The following is a 16,337-nucleotide window of genomic DNA, read 5'->3' as shown; positions in this document are numbered from 1 at the left end:
TTTTTCTTTTTGGTACCTCAGCTGTTATTTGTGTGCTTTCTTGAAGTACAAGATGTTATAATAATCATTGTGTGAAGTCACAGCTGTAGTGTTTTTTAACAAGCTGTAAGCGCTGCAGGCAATTGCATGCACTCCAGAGCTTAAGAGGTGAATAGCGTAGGAAGGACTTGAATCTTATTTCTGAGTAGGCAGGCCAAAGAACTCCTTCCTTTGGGGAAGTTTTCCTTCCAAGTACAGAATTTCACAAGTTTCTTAGATAAACCAATGTCATTAGGCTAACTGGCCTTTCTTCTTGGTAGGTGGTGTTTATTGCTCAAACGGAACTATTAAAAAGACTTTAGTAACCTTATGTCAAAGGCTACACAGCTTTAACTGTGCTATTCTACAGCTCTAAGAAGTATAGATTAAGGACAAATTAGCTTCTGAAATGCATGCAGGTTCATAGAATCACAAAATATTTTGGATTGGAAGGGACCTTTAAAGGTCATCTAGTCCAACCCCCCTGCAATGAGCAGGGATATCTTCCACTAGATCAGGTTGCTCAGGGTCCTGTCCAATCTGACCTTGACTGTTTCCAGGGATGGGGCATCTACCACCTCTCTGGGCAACCTATTCCAGTGTTTCACCACTCTCATTGTAAAAAACTTCTTCCTTATATCTAGTCTGAATCTACCCTCTTTTAGCTTAAAACCATTACCCCTTGTCCTATCGTTACAGGCCCTGCTAAAAAGTTTGTCCCCATCTTTCCTGTAGGCTGCCTTTAAGTACTGTAAGGCCGCAATGAGGTCTCCCTGGAGCCTTCTCCAGGCTGAATGACCCCAACTCTCTCAGCCTTTCTTCATAGGAGAGGTGTTCCATCCCTCTGATCATTTTTGTGGCCCTCCTCTGGACCCATTCCAACAGGTCCATGTCTTTCCTGTGATGAGGGCTGCAGAGCTGGATGCAGTACGCCAGGTGGGGTTTTACCAGAGCAGTTATGTGGTCGTTCATCATTCAGCTTCTTTGAGAAACAGCTAGGGAGTGTTTAATGCAGAAGCTCAGTATCAGGCAGGAATTGTTATGTAAGTGCTTATGGATCTTAACTATGTTTATGCAAATGCTTTGCAGGAACAAAGAAAATTCATCACCCTTAGAATCAAATCAAACACAAGGTAAAAATAAACCGAAAAAGAGGAAGATAGCTGAAACCTCTAACGTTATCACAGAAACACTGCCATCTGCAGCATCGGAGCCTGTTGAAATTGAGGTTGAGATTGCTGAGGGGACAATTGAAGTGGAAGATGACAGCATGGAAACACTTGAAGTAGCTTCTGCAGAGCAATCCATAAAGTACATACAGACAATGGGTACATCAGATGAATCTGCTTTGGCTCTTTTGGCAGATATCACCAGTAAGTATCGTCAGGGAGAGAAAAAATGCCAGATCCAAGAAGAAGGTGATAGTGCAACTGATCCCTCGTGCAAACAGGTAGAAGGTATTGAAATTGTGGAATTTCAGCTGTCACATGTGAAGAATTTATTCCACTGTGAGAAATGTAACCGTTCATTTAAATTGTTTTACCATTTTAAGGAACACATGAAAACACACTCTACTGAGAGTTACAAGTGTGACATATGTAATAAAAGGTACCTACGAGAGAGTGCTTTGAAACAGCACCTCACCTGTTACCACCTTGATGAAGGTGGTGCCAGCAAGAAGCAAAGACCTGGCAAAAAAATACATATATGCCAGTACTGTGATAAGCAATTTGACCACTTTGGACATTTTAAAGAGCACCTCCGGAAGCACACAGGTAAGAGCACTGCTATGGTCCTGTAGTTATGTCTTTGGCTCTAGTATTTTGGGGTTTTGCATGTTTTATGCACTTTAAGAAATTGCATAATTTCTTAAAGTATGTTGTTTTCTTCAAAAGCACCAAACTGAGGAGCTACTCTTATTTTTTCACAGTTCTATTAGTAAATGTTTCTGTTGAAATGTGATCTGAACTGTGATCTTCTCAGTGGAATACACAGTTTAAAGGGTTTCTTTAACTAAGAGAACTTCTGAGCAAATGCCTATTAATGCATTAGGCATAAAATACCCCCCTAACAACTCTGTCTTGTACCATCTTGTTTGAAAGTTTCATCCTTGCTCTTGACATCTCATCTATGATTTCATTTTCTTTGTTAATTAACACAGCAAAACATTTCTAGTGACTTTAGTAGACTTTTGTTACTGTAAAATCTGCCTCTCAAATCTGGATAGCATCTTTTGAGTATAAAATGACTTGTTCCTTCTTCTATATAACATGGGAGGTTAAGATGTTATTTCTTCATCTCACTGAAAAGTCTGTACTATCTGAATAGGTACTGAGCATTATATAGATAGCTCTCTGAATGTAAAATATATGTTGTCCTGATCTTTCAGATGCTTTTGTTTAATGTGTCAGTCATGAGTCATCAGTAAGAATTTAATGGAGGGTAGTAGGTCTATTTCTTTCATGGCTTGTTGTTGCTAAAGTCTTTGCATCTGTGTATGGGACTGCTGAGTACTGATATATGGCACCGTATCCAGTCTACTCCCAATAGCCCCTTAAAAATTGCATTTATAAAAATGCAAAATCCTTATTACCTATGAAGTAGGGAGTGTTTCTCCATTATGACCAAGCCAAATACAAGCTACTTAACAAAAGTATTTTCAGAGAAAAGTTTGTGGTGGATTAACAGAGTAATCCAAATATCACAGTATGTTGGTTGCTGTTGTGACAAAAGATTTTGGGGATGAAGCAGCTTAGCATATCACAGGAGATGCAAATTACTTTCTAAATATTTATTGATACAAGTATAACATATGGAATCTAATTACTTAATTACTTCCAGTTCAGTATTTTGAAAGCCTTAAGCTTAAAATTAAACCAGATACTACCATTTAACTGTGGTCTCCTAAGGTCAGTGGAAAAATTTCCAGTGAGCCAAAGGCTTTCTAAGTTCTTAATTCTGTATAGCTCTGGTTGAATACGAAAATGAAATTCAAAGGCCAGGAGAAAATGTCCTACAAAGTATTTGATCGTGTTGCTGTTTAATCACAACACTAGCAATAACATGAAAGTAGCAATTGGAGCAGAAATAGTCACCTTATCAGGGTTGGTAATTCTTTTTGATGTAGGAATTCGACATTACCAATAGCTATTATCTTTGTCTCAGTAAAATAAAGGAAGGAGAACTATGGAGTTTTTCTCACATGTGCATACAGTGCCTTAAGCAGCTTCTGAATCTCTGGGGAAAAAAAATTAAATTGTCTTATATGTCATGTAACTGAATGTACTAACAAAGTAATCTCCAGAACTTATAAAGAGGGAAGTTTTTTGGCCTGATCTAATGATTCTCTTTTTTTTCACTTTATGAGAATGAATGAGATTTCACTTGCCAATCTTAAGTAATTCATAGGACAGAAATTCTGCAAGGCTGCACTTAAATAATATATATCTGTTGAGTTCAATAGCTCTAATTTGTCTTACACAAGAAGAGCAATTTCCTCATACAGAAATCAATCTTAGAACAAAGCTACTGCTCTCAATATGCTTGTCTGATCCTGGTATTTTACAAAGCTTATATCCCCTAGTAGAAAGAGACACTGAACAGCTTTGATTCCCTCTGATTTTACTGGGAATTTTGACTGCTGAATATTTCTCAAAATTAGGCCTTCTTGATTTTTTTTTTATTTTTTTTCCTTTTATGGAGAGTGTGTGTGTGCTCACATGAGCAAAGGTGGAAGTGAAGGAGTTGTGATGTGCTCCAGGCAGCCAAATTAATCAGTCCTTGTCTAAAAACTCTGTACCTGAAGTAATTTGTATGCAGATTATACAAACTTCAGAGGAAAAATTAATCAATGTCTTTGCCATTCTTCATAAATCTAAAATATATTTTACAGGAAGTGTGCTTTGAACTGTAAATAACATCTTCCATAGGAGTGAATAAATGGACTCTATTTGCATACCTTGAATAAATGATCCCAAGAAGTTCATTTGATAAACACCTGCCATTGGGTTGGGGGGGGGAGGGGCGAGGGGCAAACAAAAACCCTAAACTAGACTTACTATTTCTCTCCTAAACCTAATGTAAATAATGATATGGCAGCTTTATGGTTATGGTTGAATTCCCTGGTATTTCTTACGTATTAGGCAAATAAGTCACTGTGGTGTTATGAATGTCTTTGGGTTAAAAAATATTTATTTTAGGCAATCTCCTTCCTGTGGCTGTACAGTTATAAAGGAGCAGCACAATATTGGACTGTCTTAGGTCAGAATTTCTGTCCTGTGAGTTACTTACGATTGACAAGTGAAATCTCGCCCATTCTCATAAATGGAAAAAAGATAATTGTTAGATCAGGCCAGAACCCTCCCTCTTTATAAAATCTCGCTTAGATGAGACGAAACTCGTAGTTGGATGACACCTGGGGCAAGAGAAGCAAGTTGTCACCTTTAACAGAGGAGTTTATCCCCTAGCTCGCCAGTACATTTCTCAAGCTAGAGGCAGGCTGACATGCTCTCTGTGTTTTCCATTGCTACCGTAACCAGTGCCGCCAAGGTCGCAGTGTTGATTTGCACTATGCAAGAAGTCACACAATGTCTTTTGGCCTTTGGATATCGCCACTGTTGTCTTTGAATTGTCACTTTCAGATACTTTTGGCAGAATATGTTGAAGATTATTGAAGTATTTGAGTAATAATAGCATAAATCTGTCCTTGACTGGGCGGTGCCTTGCTCCAAGTAACTCTTTAAATGTAACCAGATCGCAGGGCAGGTGAAGGTCTGCGGTGTGAGTTTTGTTCTGTAGTATCCTCTTGGCTCACCAATGTATTTGGTTGCTCGCGCAAAGTCCGTGATTTTTGCTTTGATGGCAGTTCAGCATCCTCTGCATTACCTGTACAACAGTCTCCAAAAACATAGCCTTTTATAACCATTAAGGGGAATATTACCACCATTTAACATTTTTCTGTGGCCTTTAGGTGTATAAGCGAGAATTATAGGCTACTTGTGGATTTCTTTTGAAAAGCTAGTTAGGTACTTCTGAATATCTTTATTTCTGAAAATACAGGTTTATTGGCGTTCCATCTCAGTAGTCAATAACTACTGCATTCCTGAAAATGTAGGCTTTTAAACTTAATCTAGCTAGAATAGATTCTTACGTTACTCACTGAAATGTCTCAGCCTCTTTTGGAGTTCATTAAGTAGTTTGTTTCAGTAGTTATGTTGGTATCGGTATCTTCACAGATTAATTACTGGACTTTCAGAAGAAACACACTGTTCCTAATTTTTTGTACTTTAATTTCCTTGAATTTTATTGTGTTTGTGCATGATGAATTAGTAAACAGAGACACCGGTTGTTCTTTGTTACTATTTGATGATGGTAATAACAATATACTACTTTGGATTAAAGTGTTGGATTTGATTTTGTTTTTTTTAATACTGATGCATTGTTACTTCATGGTCATTCTGTGCAAACTTCTTTTTCTGGAGTTCAGTTTCAGCTCTCAAGCATAAGCTGTTATTGTTCTTGAAAACAAAAAATTGTATTCTTTAAGTACTTCCTTCTTTAATGTGTCACTTTGTATATACTAATGTTGAGTTTTTAACTGTTAATATTATCAGGTGAAAAGAGAGAAATAGCTTCTATTTCTTTAAGATATTTTGTCAGTATAGTAATCTAACTTCCATAAAAACCTAAATGTACCTTAAATGGCATTGGTAATGATGTTACATTGTTGTTTGGTGGGTTTGTTTTTTTTTATAAATGAGAGTTATGACTCCACATTAGGTTTTTGCCCTTTTAGTTACATAAATAAAGTTTACATAGAATGTCTTTCTCTTCTTCTGTAGAATAATCCAGTTGGCCACATCTTTACAGCATATTTATCAAAAGGGAGAGGGGAAGGAGGGAGAGCTGACTGAAAACTGTCTGATTTTATATGCTTACAAATACCTGTGTCTGTCTTAACAGGTGAAAAACCATTTGAATGTCCAAACTGCCATGAACGTTTTGCTAGGAATAGCACACTCAAATGTCACCTGACAGCCTGTCAGTCTGGAGTTGGAGCTAAAAAGGGAAGAAAGAAGCTGTATGAATGTCAGGTGGGTAATAGAAGTAGCAGAGTCTGAGGCTAGATGCCTCCTTCCTGTGCTGAGGGAGTGAGGGAGCAGGAAAGGCAACGAGAGTGGGCTTATGTCTCCAAGAACTACTTCTAGTAAAATAAATCATAAAGATTGCATTCAACCACAACATGAGGGTAAATTCTTATATCTAAGTAGTTCCATTTAAAATATGGAATTACTGATATGGAGTTTCATAATACTTTGTTAATCAGAGAGATTCTTGTTGGTAGGTAAGTGTTCATCTGCATCTCACTGATCTTTCTGCTTCCTATTCAAGGTTCTTGATGCACTGACCTAGGACTTTCCTGCTTGTGAGCATGCTTCACTAAAGTCCAAAATACAAAGTACTATTTTATTCCTATTTTATTATTCTTCTGTTTAGTACCAATGTATTGACTTTGTCTGGAAAGTCATTCCAACTTATGATGACAATCTGTAATGTCTTTTAAGCAAATATAAACGTTGTAGATGGATAGCTAGGGTACTTGGTCACTACACGTAGCTGACATTTGAAAAGCTGTTCAGAAGAATGTTACTTAACTTTTAAAAGTTGATTATGAAAAAGCTAGAAAATATGAGAGCTGAGGTTGGTTGTAGCATTTCTATTTGCTGTTTTGATGCTCCACTGCTGTGACAGTCTCAAATAAGAACACACTTCCCCCTCTCCCCTCCCCTTAAGGCTCTCACCTTATTCAGTTCACAGAATGGCTGTGGTTTGAGGTTAAATTCTGTTGTGTAATAAAGAAAACTGATGGATATCAGCTTTATTTGTTAAAAAAACCAACAGAGTGATCTTATTCACAGAAAGCAGTGAATACTGAAGAAGAATGAATTCTGTGTGTTGCTAATCAAATAATTTAATTGGAAGTTTCACTGATGCTGTTGCATCATTTAGTTATTATGCTATTCTGAAGTTAATTCTTGGGAGCATACCTTTGTCTTAAAGATAAGTTTGTTTTGAATATGAGAACTACTGTATAACACAAAATCGTACCTAGTAGCTTCATTGAAGATACTGTTTTGTCTTTATGACTGTTTGGTTTAATTGCTTCGCCTCATAGCTTTCTCTGTAACAGATATTGTTAATGTGGGTTAGTGTTATTTCAGCCTGTAGCAACTACAGCAATTCTTGGATAATTTTTTCTTGACTTTTTTCTCTTTAGAACTAAATTTGAATAGTGTTCAATAAATAAAATCTTGGCTCACTGAACAAAGAGGAGAAAACAAAATTGCACTTGCTTGATGAGCACTTTTGGTGCACTTGGTTGTATGCCTCAAGTACAGAATTAGGCTTTACGTGGCAAGAACAGTAGTTATGTGCTTGGCCATTACTGATAGTCATTACCTTTATGTGTGACTAAGTAATTTTGAGTGCTTATCTATAAGGTTAGTTAGTTAGTATTTTAAGAAGTGTGTGTGCAACTTCTTTGTAAAGCGTAAGCCTGGGGGGGACAAAAAGCACATCACTAGCATCACAAACATAGAATCATAGAATGGTTTGAGTTGGAATGGACCTTAAAGATCATCTAGTTCCAACCCCCCTGCCATGGGCAGGGACACCTCCCACTAGACTAGGTTGCTCAAAGCCTCATCAAGCCTGGTCTTAAACACTTCCAGGGATGGGGCATCCACAACCTCCCTGGGCAACCTGTTCCAGTGTTTCACCCCCCTCACAGAAAAGAATTTCTTCCTAATATCCAATCTAAATCTACCCTATTCCAGTTTGAAACTGTTACCCCTCGTCCTATTGCTACGCTCCCTCATAAAGAGTCCCTCCCCATCTCTCCTGAAAGCCCCCTTTAGGTCCCCTTCAGGTACTGAAAGGCTGCTGTAAGGCCTCCCCAGAGCCTTCTCCAGGCTGAACAGACCCAACTCTCTCAGCCTGTCTTCACAGGAGAGGTGCTCCAGCCCTCTGATCATCTTCGTGGCCCTCCTCTGGACCCTCTCCAACAGGTCCATGTCCTTCTTGTGCTGAGGACTCCAGAGCTGGACACAGTACTCCAGGTGGGGTCTCACCAGAGTGGAGTAGAGGGGCAGGATTACCTCCATTGACCTGTTGGCCAAGCTTCTTTTGATGCAGGTCAGGATGCAGTTGGCTTTCTGGGCTACAAGTGCACATTGCAGGCTCATGGTGAGCTTCTCATCCACCAACACCCCCAAGTCCTTCTCCTCAGGGCTGCTCTCAAGCCATTCTCCACCCAGCCTGTATTTGTGCCTGGGATTGCCCTGACCCAGGTGCAGGACCTTGCACTTGGCCTGGTTGAACTTCATGAGGTTTCCACAGGCCCACCTCTCGAGCCCGTCCAGGTCCCTCTGGATGGCATCCCTTTCCTCCAGCGTGTCAACCGTGCCACACAGCTTGGTGTCATCTGCAAAATTGCTGAGGGTGCACTCAATCCCACTGTCCATGTCACCAACAAAGATGTTAACCAGCACTGGTCCCAGTACTGACCCCTGAGGAACGCCACTCGTCACTGGTTTCCACGTGGACATTGAGCCATTGACCGCAACCCTTTGAGTGCAACCATCCAGCCAATTTCTTATCCACCGAGTGGTCCATCCGGCAAATCCATGTCTCTCCAATTTAGAGACAAGGATGTTGTGCAGGACAGTGTCAAACACTTTGCAGAAGTCCAGGTAGATGACATCAGTTGCTCTTCCCTTATTCACCAATGCTGTAATGTCATCGTAGAAGGCCACCAAATTTGTCAGGCATGACTTGCCCTTTAGTAAAGCCATGTTGGCTGTCACTAATCACCTCCTTATTTTCCATGTGCCTTAGCGTAGTTTTTAGGAGGATCTGCTCCATGATCTTGCCAAGCACAGAGATGACGCTGACTGGCCCGTAGTTCCCAAGGTCTTCCTTTTTTTCCTTTTTTAAAAATGGGGATTATGTTTCCCCTTCTTCCAGTCAGTGGGACCTTCAGACTGCCACAGCTTCTCAAATATGATGGATAGTGGCTTAGCAACTTCATCTACCAGTTCACTCAGGACCTGCAGATGTACCTCATCAGGTCCTGTGGATTTGTGCACCTTCAGGTTCCTTAGATGGTCTTGAACGTGGTCTTTTACAGTGGGCAGTACCTCATTCTCCTAGTCCTGCCTTTGCCTTCTGTGACTTGGGTGGTGTGGCTAGAGCGCTTGCTGGTGAAGACCGAGGCAAAAACGTTGTTGAGTACCTCAACCTTCTTCATATCCTGGGTGACCAGGCCTCCTGTTTCCTTCCGGAGAGGTCCTACATTTTCCCTAGCCTTCCTTTTGTCACCGACATACTTATAGAAGCCTTTCTTGTTACTTTTGATGTCCCTGGCCAGATTTAATTCTGTCAGGGCTTTAGCTTTCCTAACCTGATCCCTGGCTGCTCAGACAATTTCTCTGTGTTCCTCCCAGGTTACCTCTCCTTGCTTCCACCCTCTGTAGGCTTCCTTTCTGAGTTTGAGCGTGTCCAGGAGCTCCTTGTTCATCCATGCAGGCTTCCTGCTGTTTTTGCCCAGCTTCCTCTTTCTTTGGTTACATTGCTCCTGAGCTTGGAGGAGGTGGTCCTTGAATATTAGCCAGCTTTCTTGGGCCCCTCATCCCTCAAGGGCTTTATCCCACGGTACTCTACCAAGCAGATCCCCGAGGAGGCTGAAGTCTGCTCTCCTGAAGTCCAGGATAGCAAGCTTGCTGTGTGCTGTCCTTGCCACCCTAAGGATCTTGAACCCCACCATTTCATGGTCGCTGCCGATGCTGCGCTTGAGCTTCGCATTCCCCACCAGCTCCTCCTTGTTGGTGAGAACGAGGTCCAGCATGGCACCTCTCCTCTTTGGCTTCTCTGTCACTTGGAGAAGGAAGTTATCATTGATGCATTCCAGGAACCTCCTGGATTACAGAATCACAGAATGTGTAGGGGTTGGAAGGGACCTCTGGAGATCATCTAGTCCAACCCCCCTGCCAGAGCAGGGTCACCTAGAGCAGGTTACACAGGAATGCGTCCAGGCGGGTTTTGGATGTCTCCAGAGTTGGAGATTCCACCACCTCTCCGGGCAGCCTGTTCCAGTGCTCTGCCACCCTCAAAGTAAAGAAGTTCCTCCTCGTGTTTAGGCGGGACTTCCTATGCTCAAGTTTGTGCCCATTACCCCTTGTCCTGTCGCTGGGCACCACCAAAAAGAGCCTGGCCCCATCCTCCTGACACCTACCCTTTAAGTATTTATAAGTGTTGATAAGGTCCCCCCGTCAGCCATCTTTTTTCCAGACTGAAGAGACCCAAATCCCTCAGCCTTTCCTCATAAGAGAGGTGTTCCAGTCCCCTAATCATCTTGGTAGACCTTTGCTGCACCCTCTCCAGCACAGTTCCCTGTCCCTCTTGAACCGGGGAGCCCAGAACTGGACACAGTACTCCAGGTGCGGCCTCACCAAGGCAGAGTAGAGGGGGAGGATGACCTCCCTCGACCTGCTGGCCACACTCTTCTTGATGCACCCCAGGATGCCATTGGCCTTCTTGGCCACAAGGGCACATTGCTGGCTCATGGTCATCCTGTTGTCCACCAGGACTCCCAGGTCTCTTTCCACAGAGCTGCTCTCCAGCAGGTCAGCCCCCAACCTGTACTGGTGCCTGGGGTTATTCCTCCCCAGGTGCAGCAACCTACACTTGCCCTTGTTGAATTTCATAAGGTTCCTCTCCGCCCAGATCTCCAGCCTGTCCAGGTCTCTCTGTATGGCGGCACAGCCTTCTGGTGCGTCAGCCACCCCTCCCAGCTTTGTGTCATCGGCAAACTTGCTGAGGGTGCACTCTATCCCCTCATCCAGGTCATTGATGAATATACTGAAGAGGACTGGACCCAGTACTGACCCATGGGGAACACCACTCATCACTGACCTCCAACTAGACTCTGTGCCCCTAATCACGACCCTCTGAGCTCTGTCTTTCAACCAGTTTTCAATCCACCCCACTGTCCATTCATCTAGCCCACACTTCCTAAGCTCCCCTATGAGGATACTGTGGGAGACCACGTCGGACACCTTGCTGTAGTCAAGGTAGACCACATCCACTGCCCTCCCCTCATCTATCCCTGCAGTCATGCCATCATAGAAGGCTATCAGATTAGTCAGACATGGTTTCCCCTTGGTGAATCCATGTTGAGTACTTCCAATAGCTTTCTTTTCCTCCACATGCCTTGAGATGATGCCCAGAACGAGCTGTTCCATCATCTTTCCAGGGATGGAGGTGAGGCTGACCGGCCTGTAGTTTCCCAGGTCCTCCTTCTTGCCCTTTTTCAAGGCTGGAGTGACATTGGCTTTCCTCCAGTCCTCAGGCACCTCGCCTGTTCTCCAGGACCTTTCAAAGATGATGGAGAGTGGCCCAGCAATGACTTCTGCCAGCTCCTTCAGCACTCTCGGGTGCATCCCATCAGGGCCCATGGACTTGTGGATATCCAGTTTACTTAATTGATCTCTCACTTGATCCTCCCCAACCAAGGGGAAGTCTTCCTTTGTCCAGACTTTCTCTTTTACCTCCAAAGCCTGGGACTCCTGAGGGCTGGCCTGAGCAGTAAAGACTGAAGCAGAGAAGGCATTCAGTAACTCCGCCTTTTCCACATCCTCCGTCACCATGGCTCCTGTCTCATTCAACAGCGGGCCCACATTTTCTCTAGTTTTCCTTTTGCCTCCAATATACTTGAAGAAACCCTTCCTGTTGTCCTTGACATCCCTTGTCAGGTTTAATTCCAAGGAGGCCTTGGCTTTCCTTGTTTCATCCCTGCATACTCCGACGGCATTCTTGTAATCTTCCCAAGGGGTCAGTCCCTTCTTCCACGTGCTGTAAACTTCCTTCTTCCACTTGAGCTTTTTCAGAAGCTCCCTGCTTGACCATGCAGGTCTCCTGCGTCCCTTGCCCGATTTCTTTCTCTTAGGGATGCACCAATCCTGAGCTTGGAGAAAATGGTCTTTGAATACCAACCAGCTTTCTTGAGGGGGCTTCCAGAGCCCTAGCCCACGGGATCTCTCCAAGCAGTTTCTTGAAGAGGTCTAAGTTAGCCCTCCTGAAGTCCACGGTTGCAATCCTACTTGTTGTTGTTTTGTGCACACTACCTATGATCCTGAACTCTGTCTTCTCATGATCACTACAGCCAAGGCTGCCCCATTGCTTATGCCCTGCTTTGTTGTCCCTTCAACAGATATCAGGGTGGTTGAAGTCTCCTATGAGGACCAGGGCCTGTGAATGTGAGGCTGCTCCTATCTGTCTATAGAGAGCCTCATCTACTTGGTCTTCCTAGTCAGGTGGCCTGTAGCAGACCCCCACTGTAATATTACCTGTCCCTGCTCTTCCTTTAATCCTGACCCATAAGCTCTCAGTCAGTCAGCTCCTCATCCACCCCCAGGCAGAGTTCCATGCACTCCAGCTGGTCATTGACATAGAGGGCAACACCCCCTCCTCTCCTCCCCTGCCTGTCCTTCCTGAAGAGTCTGTATCCTTCCCTTTCAACACTCTAGTCATAGGAGCCATCACACCATGTCTCCATGATGCCAGTAAGGTCATAGCCCTGGAGCTGTGCGCACATCTCTAACGCCTCTTGTTTATTCCCCATGCTACGTGCGTTTTCATAGAGGCATGATTTTAAGACTTCAACAGCATAATGGGGATATTCAGCTCCATTACACATACCTGTTCCTTGAGTTAATCCCTGTCAGATACTCCATCATCTTTCTGTGCTGTTGCTGAAAACTGAGGAGCTGGAACATTATGTTTCAAAAAGTGAAGGGGTGCCAACAGTGAAAATGCATGTTTTTTGCTTCTTTCTGCAGCCAAGAACACTTGCATGGACAAAGACTCCTGAGCCTGTTTTCTTTACTCCGAACCTGACTCTACCCCACTCTTCTCTCTCTTCTACCCTGGCACCTTGTTCATTTCTGCAGTCTTTGTGTGTTGTTTCCGGGTTACTTACCTTAGTGCCAGCTGAAGGGAAGGAAGTGCACTCAAGTGCTTTGTGAAAATAGTATGTCTGCAGTCCAAGCAGTACTTTAAGCTGGAAGAGACTTAAAGGGATGGAGTTTAAAGAGATTTTTATCTGCTGAAATCACTCAAGTATTTTTTTGAAATGGCGAAACGGGAGAGTTTAGTCTAGCCAGGTAAATCTTCCAATGCCATGAACAAATGAAAGCTGATAAGGAAAAGTTGGTTAGTAGTACTGCATCTAGAACTTCAGTAAAAGGACAGTTTGTATTACACTTCCATCATACGGTATTATTACATAAATAGCTTTCCACCCAAAATTCTAGCACCAGATGTTTATTAGGGTGTGAATCTGGATGTGAATTTCACATAAAGTTAAAATAAGAAAACTTTCAAATGCTGTACTGACTTATAAATTTTGTAGGTATCGTGTATACACAACTCAAAATGGCACACTGTTTCTTAAAAATAAATAAACATCAGGTCTTCTGTTCATCTGAAGCTGACTTCTCAGCTTTTACCTCTAACGTACATGGTTGTTTTTTTAATCCAAGTAGCAAGAAGGTACACTACGTGAAGCTATGATCTGAAATAGGCACTATACTTTGTCATGTTTCTTTTGGCATTGTTTAACATACTGTATCTTTTGTTTCAGGTTTGTAACAGTGTGTTTAACAGCTGGGATCAATTCAAAGATCACTTGGTAGTACACACTGGTGACAAACCCAACCACTGTACCTTATGTGACTTGTGGTTTATGCAAGGCAGTGAGCTGAGAAGGCATCTCAAAGACATGCACAATATTTCAGAACGAATAGTGACAGAAGAAGTTCTTCCAGTGGAAGCTGTGGAAGCTGAACCAGTAACATCAATGACTATAATAGAACAAGTGGAGCAAGTACATGTCCTACCAGTAATTCAGGTACAAGTGGATCCTGCACAGGTAACCGTGGAACAGATGCACCATGATCTTGTACAGGACAGTCAAGTGAAAGACACGCAGATGGAGGAACTGCAAGAACAGGTGCAAATTAGTTACTTGGAAGTTGAACACATTCAAACTGAACAAGGTGCTGAAGTTCACGTGGAGCATGTAAATCAAATACAGATGGAAGAAGTACAGGCAGAACTTATAGATGGAACAGACCTGGAACAAGTAGAATATGAAAGTGTTGATCAAGGAGAAGTAGAAGAAAAGGAAACTAGTCAAGTAGATGATGTAGATAAGGAAGATCACGAACAAGCTGAAGACTTAAAAACTCAACAATTAGCAGACACACAGAATGAAAAGGTGGATGACAAGAACAAATAACCACACTGTGCAGGTTTAGGAATGAAATGCCCAAGTATTTTTGTTAGCTTTTACATTGGTTTTTGAATGATCAGTGGTCATCTTTCCACTATATTGTCCTTAGGAAGCTGGACAAGTGGACCAAAGTTAGCTTTCTTCGTGTACAACTAAACTTCTCTCATATGTGAAAAATAACTTTCTCATTCATGTAATACCATGGAACAGAAACTACCACAGAGATGGACAGTTTTTAGAGGACTTTAATAATGAATAGCTTGTATCACTGTTACACCATTCTTGGGTATATATGAGTAACTTTACCTCTTTTCCTCTTGCCATAGAAGCAAACTCTTGTTATAGATTTGCAGGGTGTCTGTGGCAGAAGAATCAGTAAAATCTGTTGGGTTCTAATGTAAGTGGCCAATCGGGTACCTGTGAATTTTCTGGGCAGACTGTTTGCTGTTTCCTAACAACGGTCCCTAACTTTCAGGCTGGGGAAAAAACATTGTGAGAAATGAGTGCCTTTTCAACACTGACTGGTTAAATTTCCACAAAGCTCCTAGAGTGTTCAAGAACCTAGTTCAGTAAAAGGCAATGTAGGTAATGTTATAGCGCTTTATATTTTTGCTTAAAATTGTCAGCTACTGATTTTTTTTTTTATTATTTTTCCATTAAATTTAGGGGCAGGGTGAGAGAGGTAACAGATTCCACATGGAGGCAGCAGGGCACTCTAAAAGGGACACTTTAAGAAAAGCTCAGTAGAATCTGTGATAAACATGAGCTGAAAGAAAGCTACAGCAGACTCTTCGTTTATAAATCGTCATTTTTGAAAATGAGTATTTTTAAACATAAATATAGAGAAGACTTGTCTATATGGTATCAGGTTCCTGGGTTTTTTGAAATAAAATTCTGACACTTGACACAAAGATGATGTGCTAAAAGTAAAAGCCATAGGTATGAGTGCTAAAATGTGGATTGAGAAGTAGGAGTGTAAATATTTTAATCAATATTAGACAATAAAACAATACCAGCCATTAAATATTGCATTATTTGCTTCTTCCAATAAATTAGGAACAACTGAGTGGCTGGCAATTACAGTGCCAGATCCCAGTGGCAAGACTCAATCTCATTTTAATAAGATTAATAGCGCATTACTGTAAAGTTTGTTTAGAAAATACTTGTCTAGCGCTATGTTTAAGGATGCTAAGGACTTCTAATTCTCAATTATTAACTTAAGATTAGAGGCACCTCCATACTTCTGGAAAACTTTATTTTCAAAGCCTTAACTAAAGGGAGGAATTTTTGCAAGGCTGTTCCCTAATGCTCTTGGTAATCCTGTAGCTCTTAGTTAAAATCAGGCTTTTCTATTCAGTCTTCTCCAAATGCAGAATTATTTCCTGAGATTTGTGCTTTTATTTAGTCTCATTCAAAATGATTCTTGTGTTTCATTATAGTGTAGCCTTTGAGAAATTGTTGCAAAACAAACATGGATCTCAATTAAAATTTCAAACAATTTGATTAACATAACTTGTATTCTTTTTTTTATGATGTTTTATGTTTGCTGAGATGCAAGTAATATGTGATGAGATTCTGTGCAGAGGGAAGAATGTGGCCCAATGTTAATCATGAAAGTAAAAGTTGGCTCTTGTATTTATACCTGGCTTCTGATAAGAAGCCTGTCTTTTGATAACATGTAGGGTACAGGCCTGCTTGCTTAGCTGCATAACCCTAATTTTTTAGGTATTTGTGCATATAGACACAAAGTCTGTATCTGTGGAATTAAAGGAACAATCTGTCTGTGTGTCTAACCACTGAAACTAACTTTTAGGTAATTTAAGGTCCAATGTAAATTGAGAAGGTATGAGAAGGTAACAGGGCCATGGTTTGGTAAGCACAGTTGGGCTGGTTTTATTGTTCTGTTTGATCTCCCCTTTTCAACAACAGCTTGTGAATTTGGTAGGAGAGAAATGATGCTCTGTTGTTG

The 16,337-nt window shown here is 41.7% G+C and overlaps 1 protein-coding gene across 7 annotated transcripts in view; it reads left to right on the top strand.

Annotated features, from left to right (window-relative positions):
• LOC128902101 (zinc finger protein 131-like) overlaps window positions 1-15,836 on the top strand; it is a 45,054-nt gene extending 29,218 nt beyond the window's left edge. For 5 of the 7 annotated variants that reach the window (XM_054184474.1, XM_054184476.1, XM_054184477.1 and 2 more), the window contains exons 5-7: window positions 1,108-1,793; window positions 5,980-6,110; window positions 13,718-15,836. In XM_054184474.1, coding sequence (XP_054040449.1) covers window positions 1,108-1,793; window positions 5,980-6,110; window positions 13,718-14,374 — 1,474 coding nt within the window. In that variant the 3' untranslated portion in view covers window positions 14,375-15,836. Of the gene's footprint in view, window positions 1-1,107; window positions 1,794-5,979; window positions 6,111-13,717 lie in introns of those variants that run through there. The other 2 variants (XM_054184478.1, XM_054184479.1) reach the window with 2 other exon arrangements.
• The last annotated feature ends 501 nt before the right edge of the window (window positions 15,837-16,337 follow it).

The sequence above is a fragment of the Rissa tridactyla genome, chromosome W, assembly GCF_028500815.1.
Source record: "Rissa tridactyla isolate bRisTri1 chromosome W, bRisTri1.patW.cur.20221130, whole genome shotgun sequence".
Taxonomy (NCBI): Eukaryota; Metazoa; Chordata; class Aves; order Charadriiformes; family Laridae; genus Rissa; species Rissa tridactyla.
The sequence above is the reverse complement of the archived record's forward strand: the minus strand, read 5'-3'. Positions and strand labels throughout refer to the sequence as shown.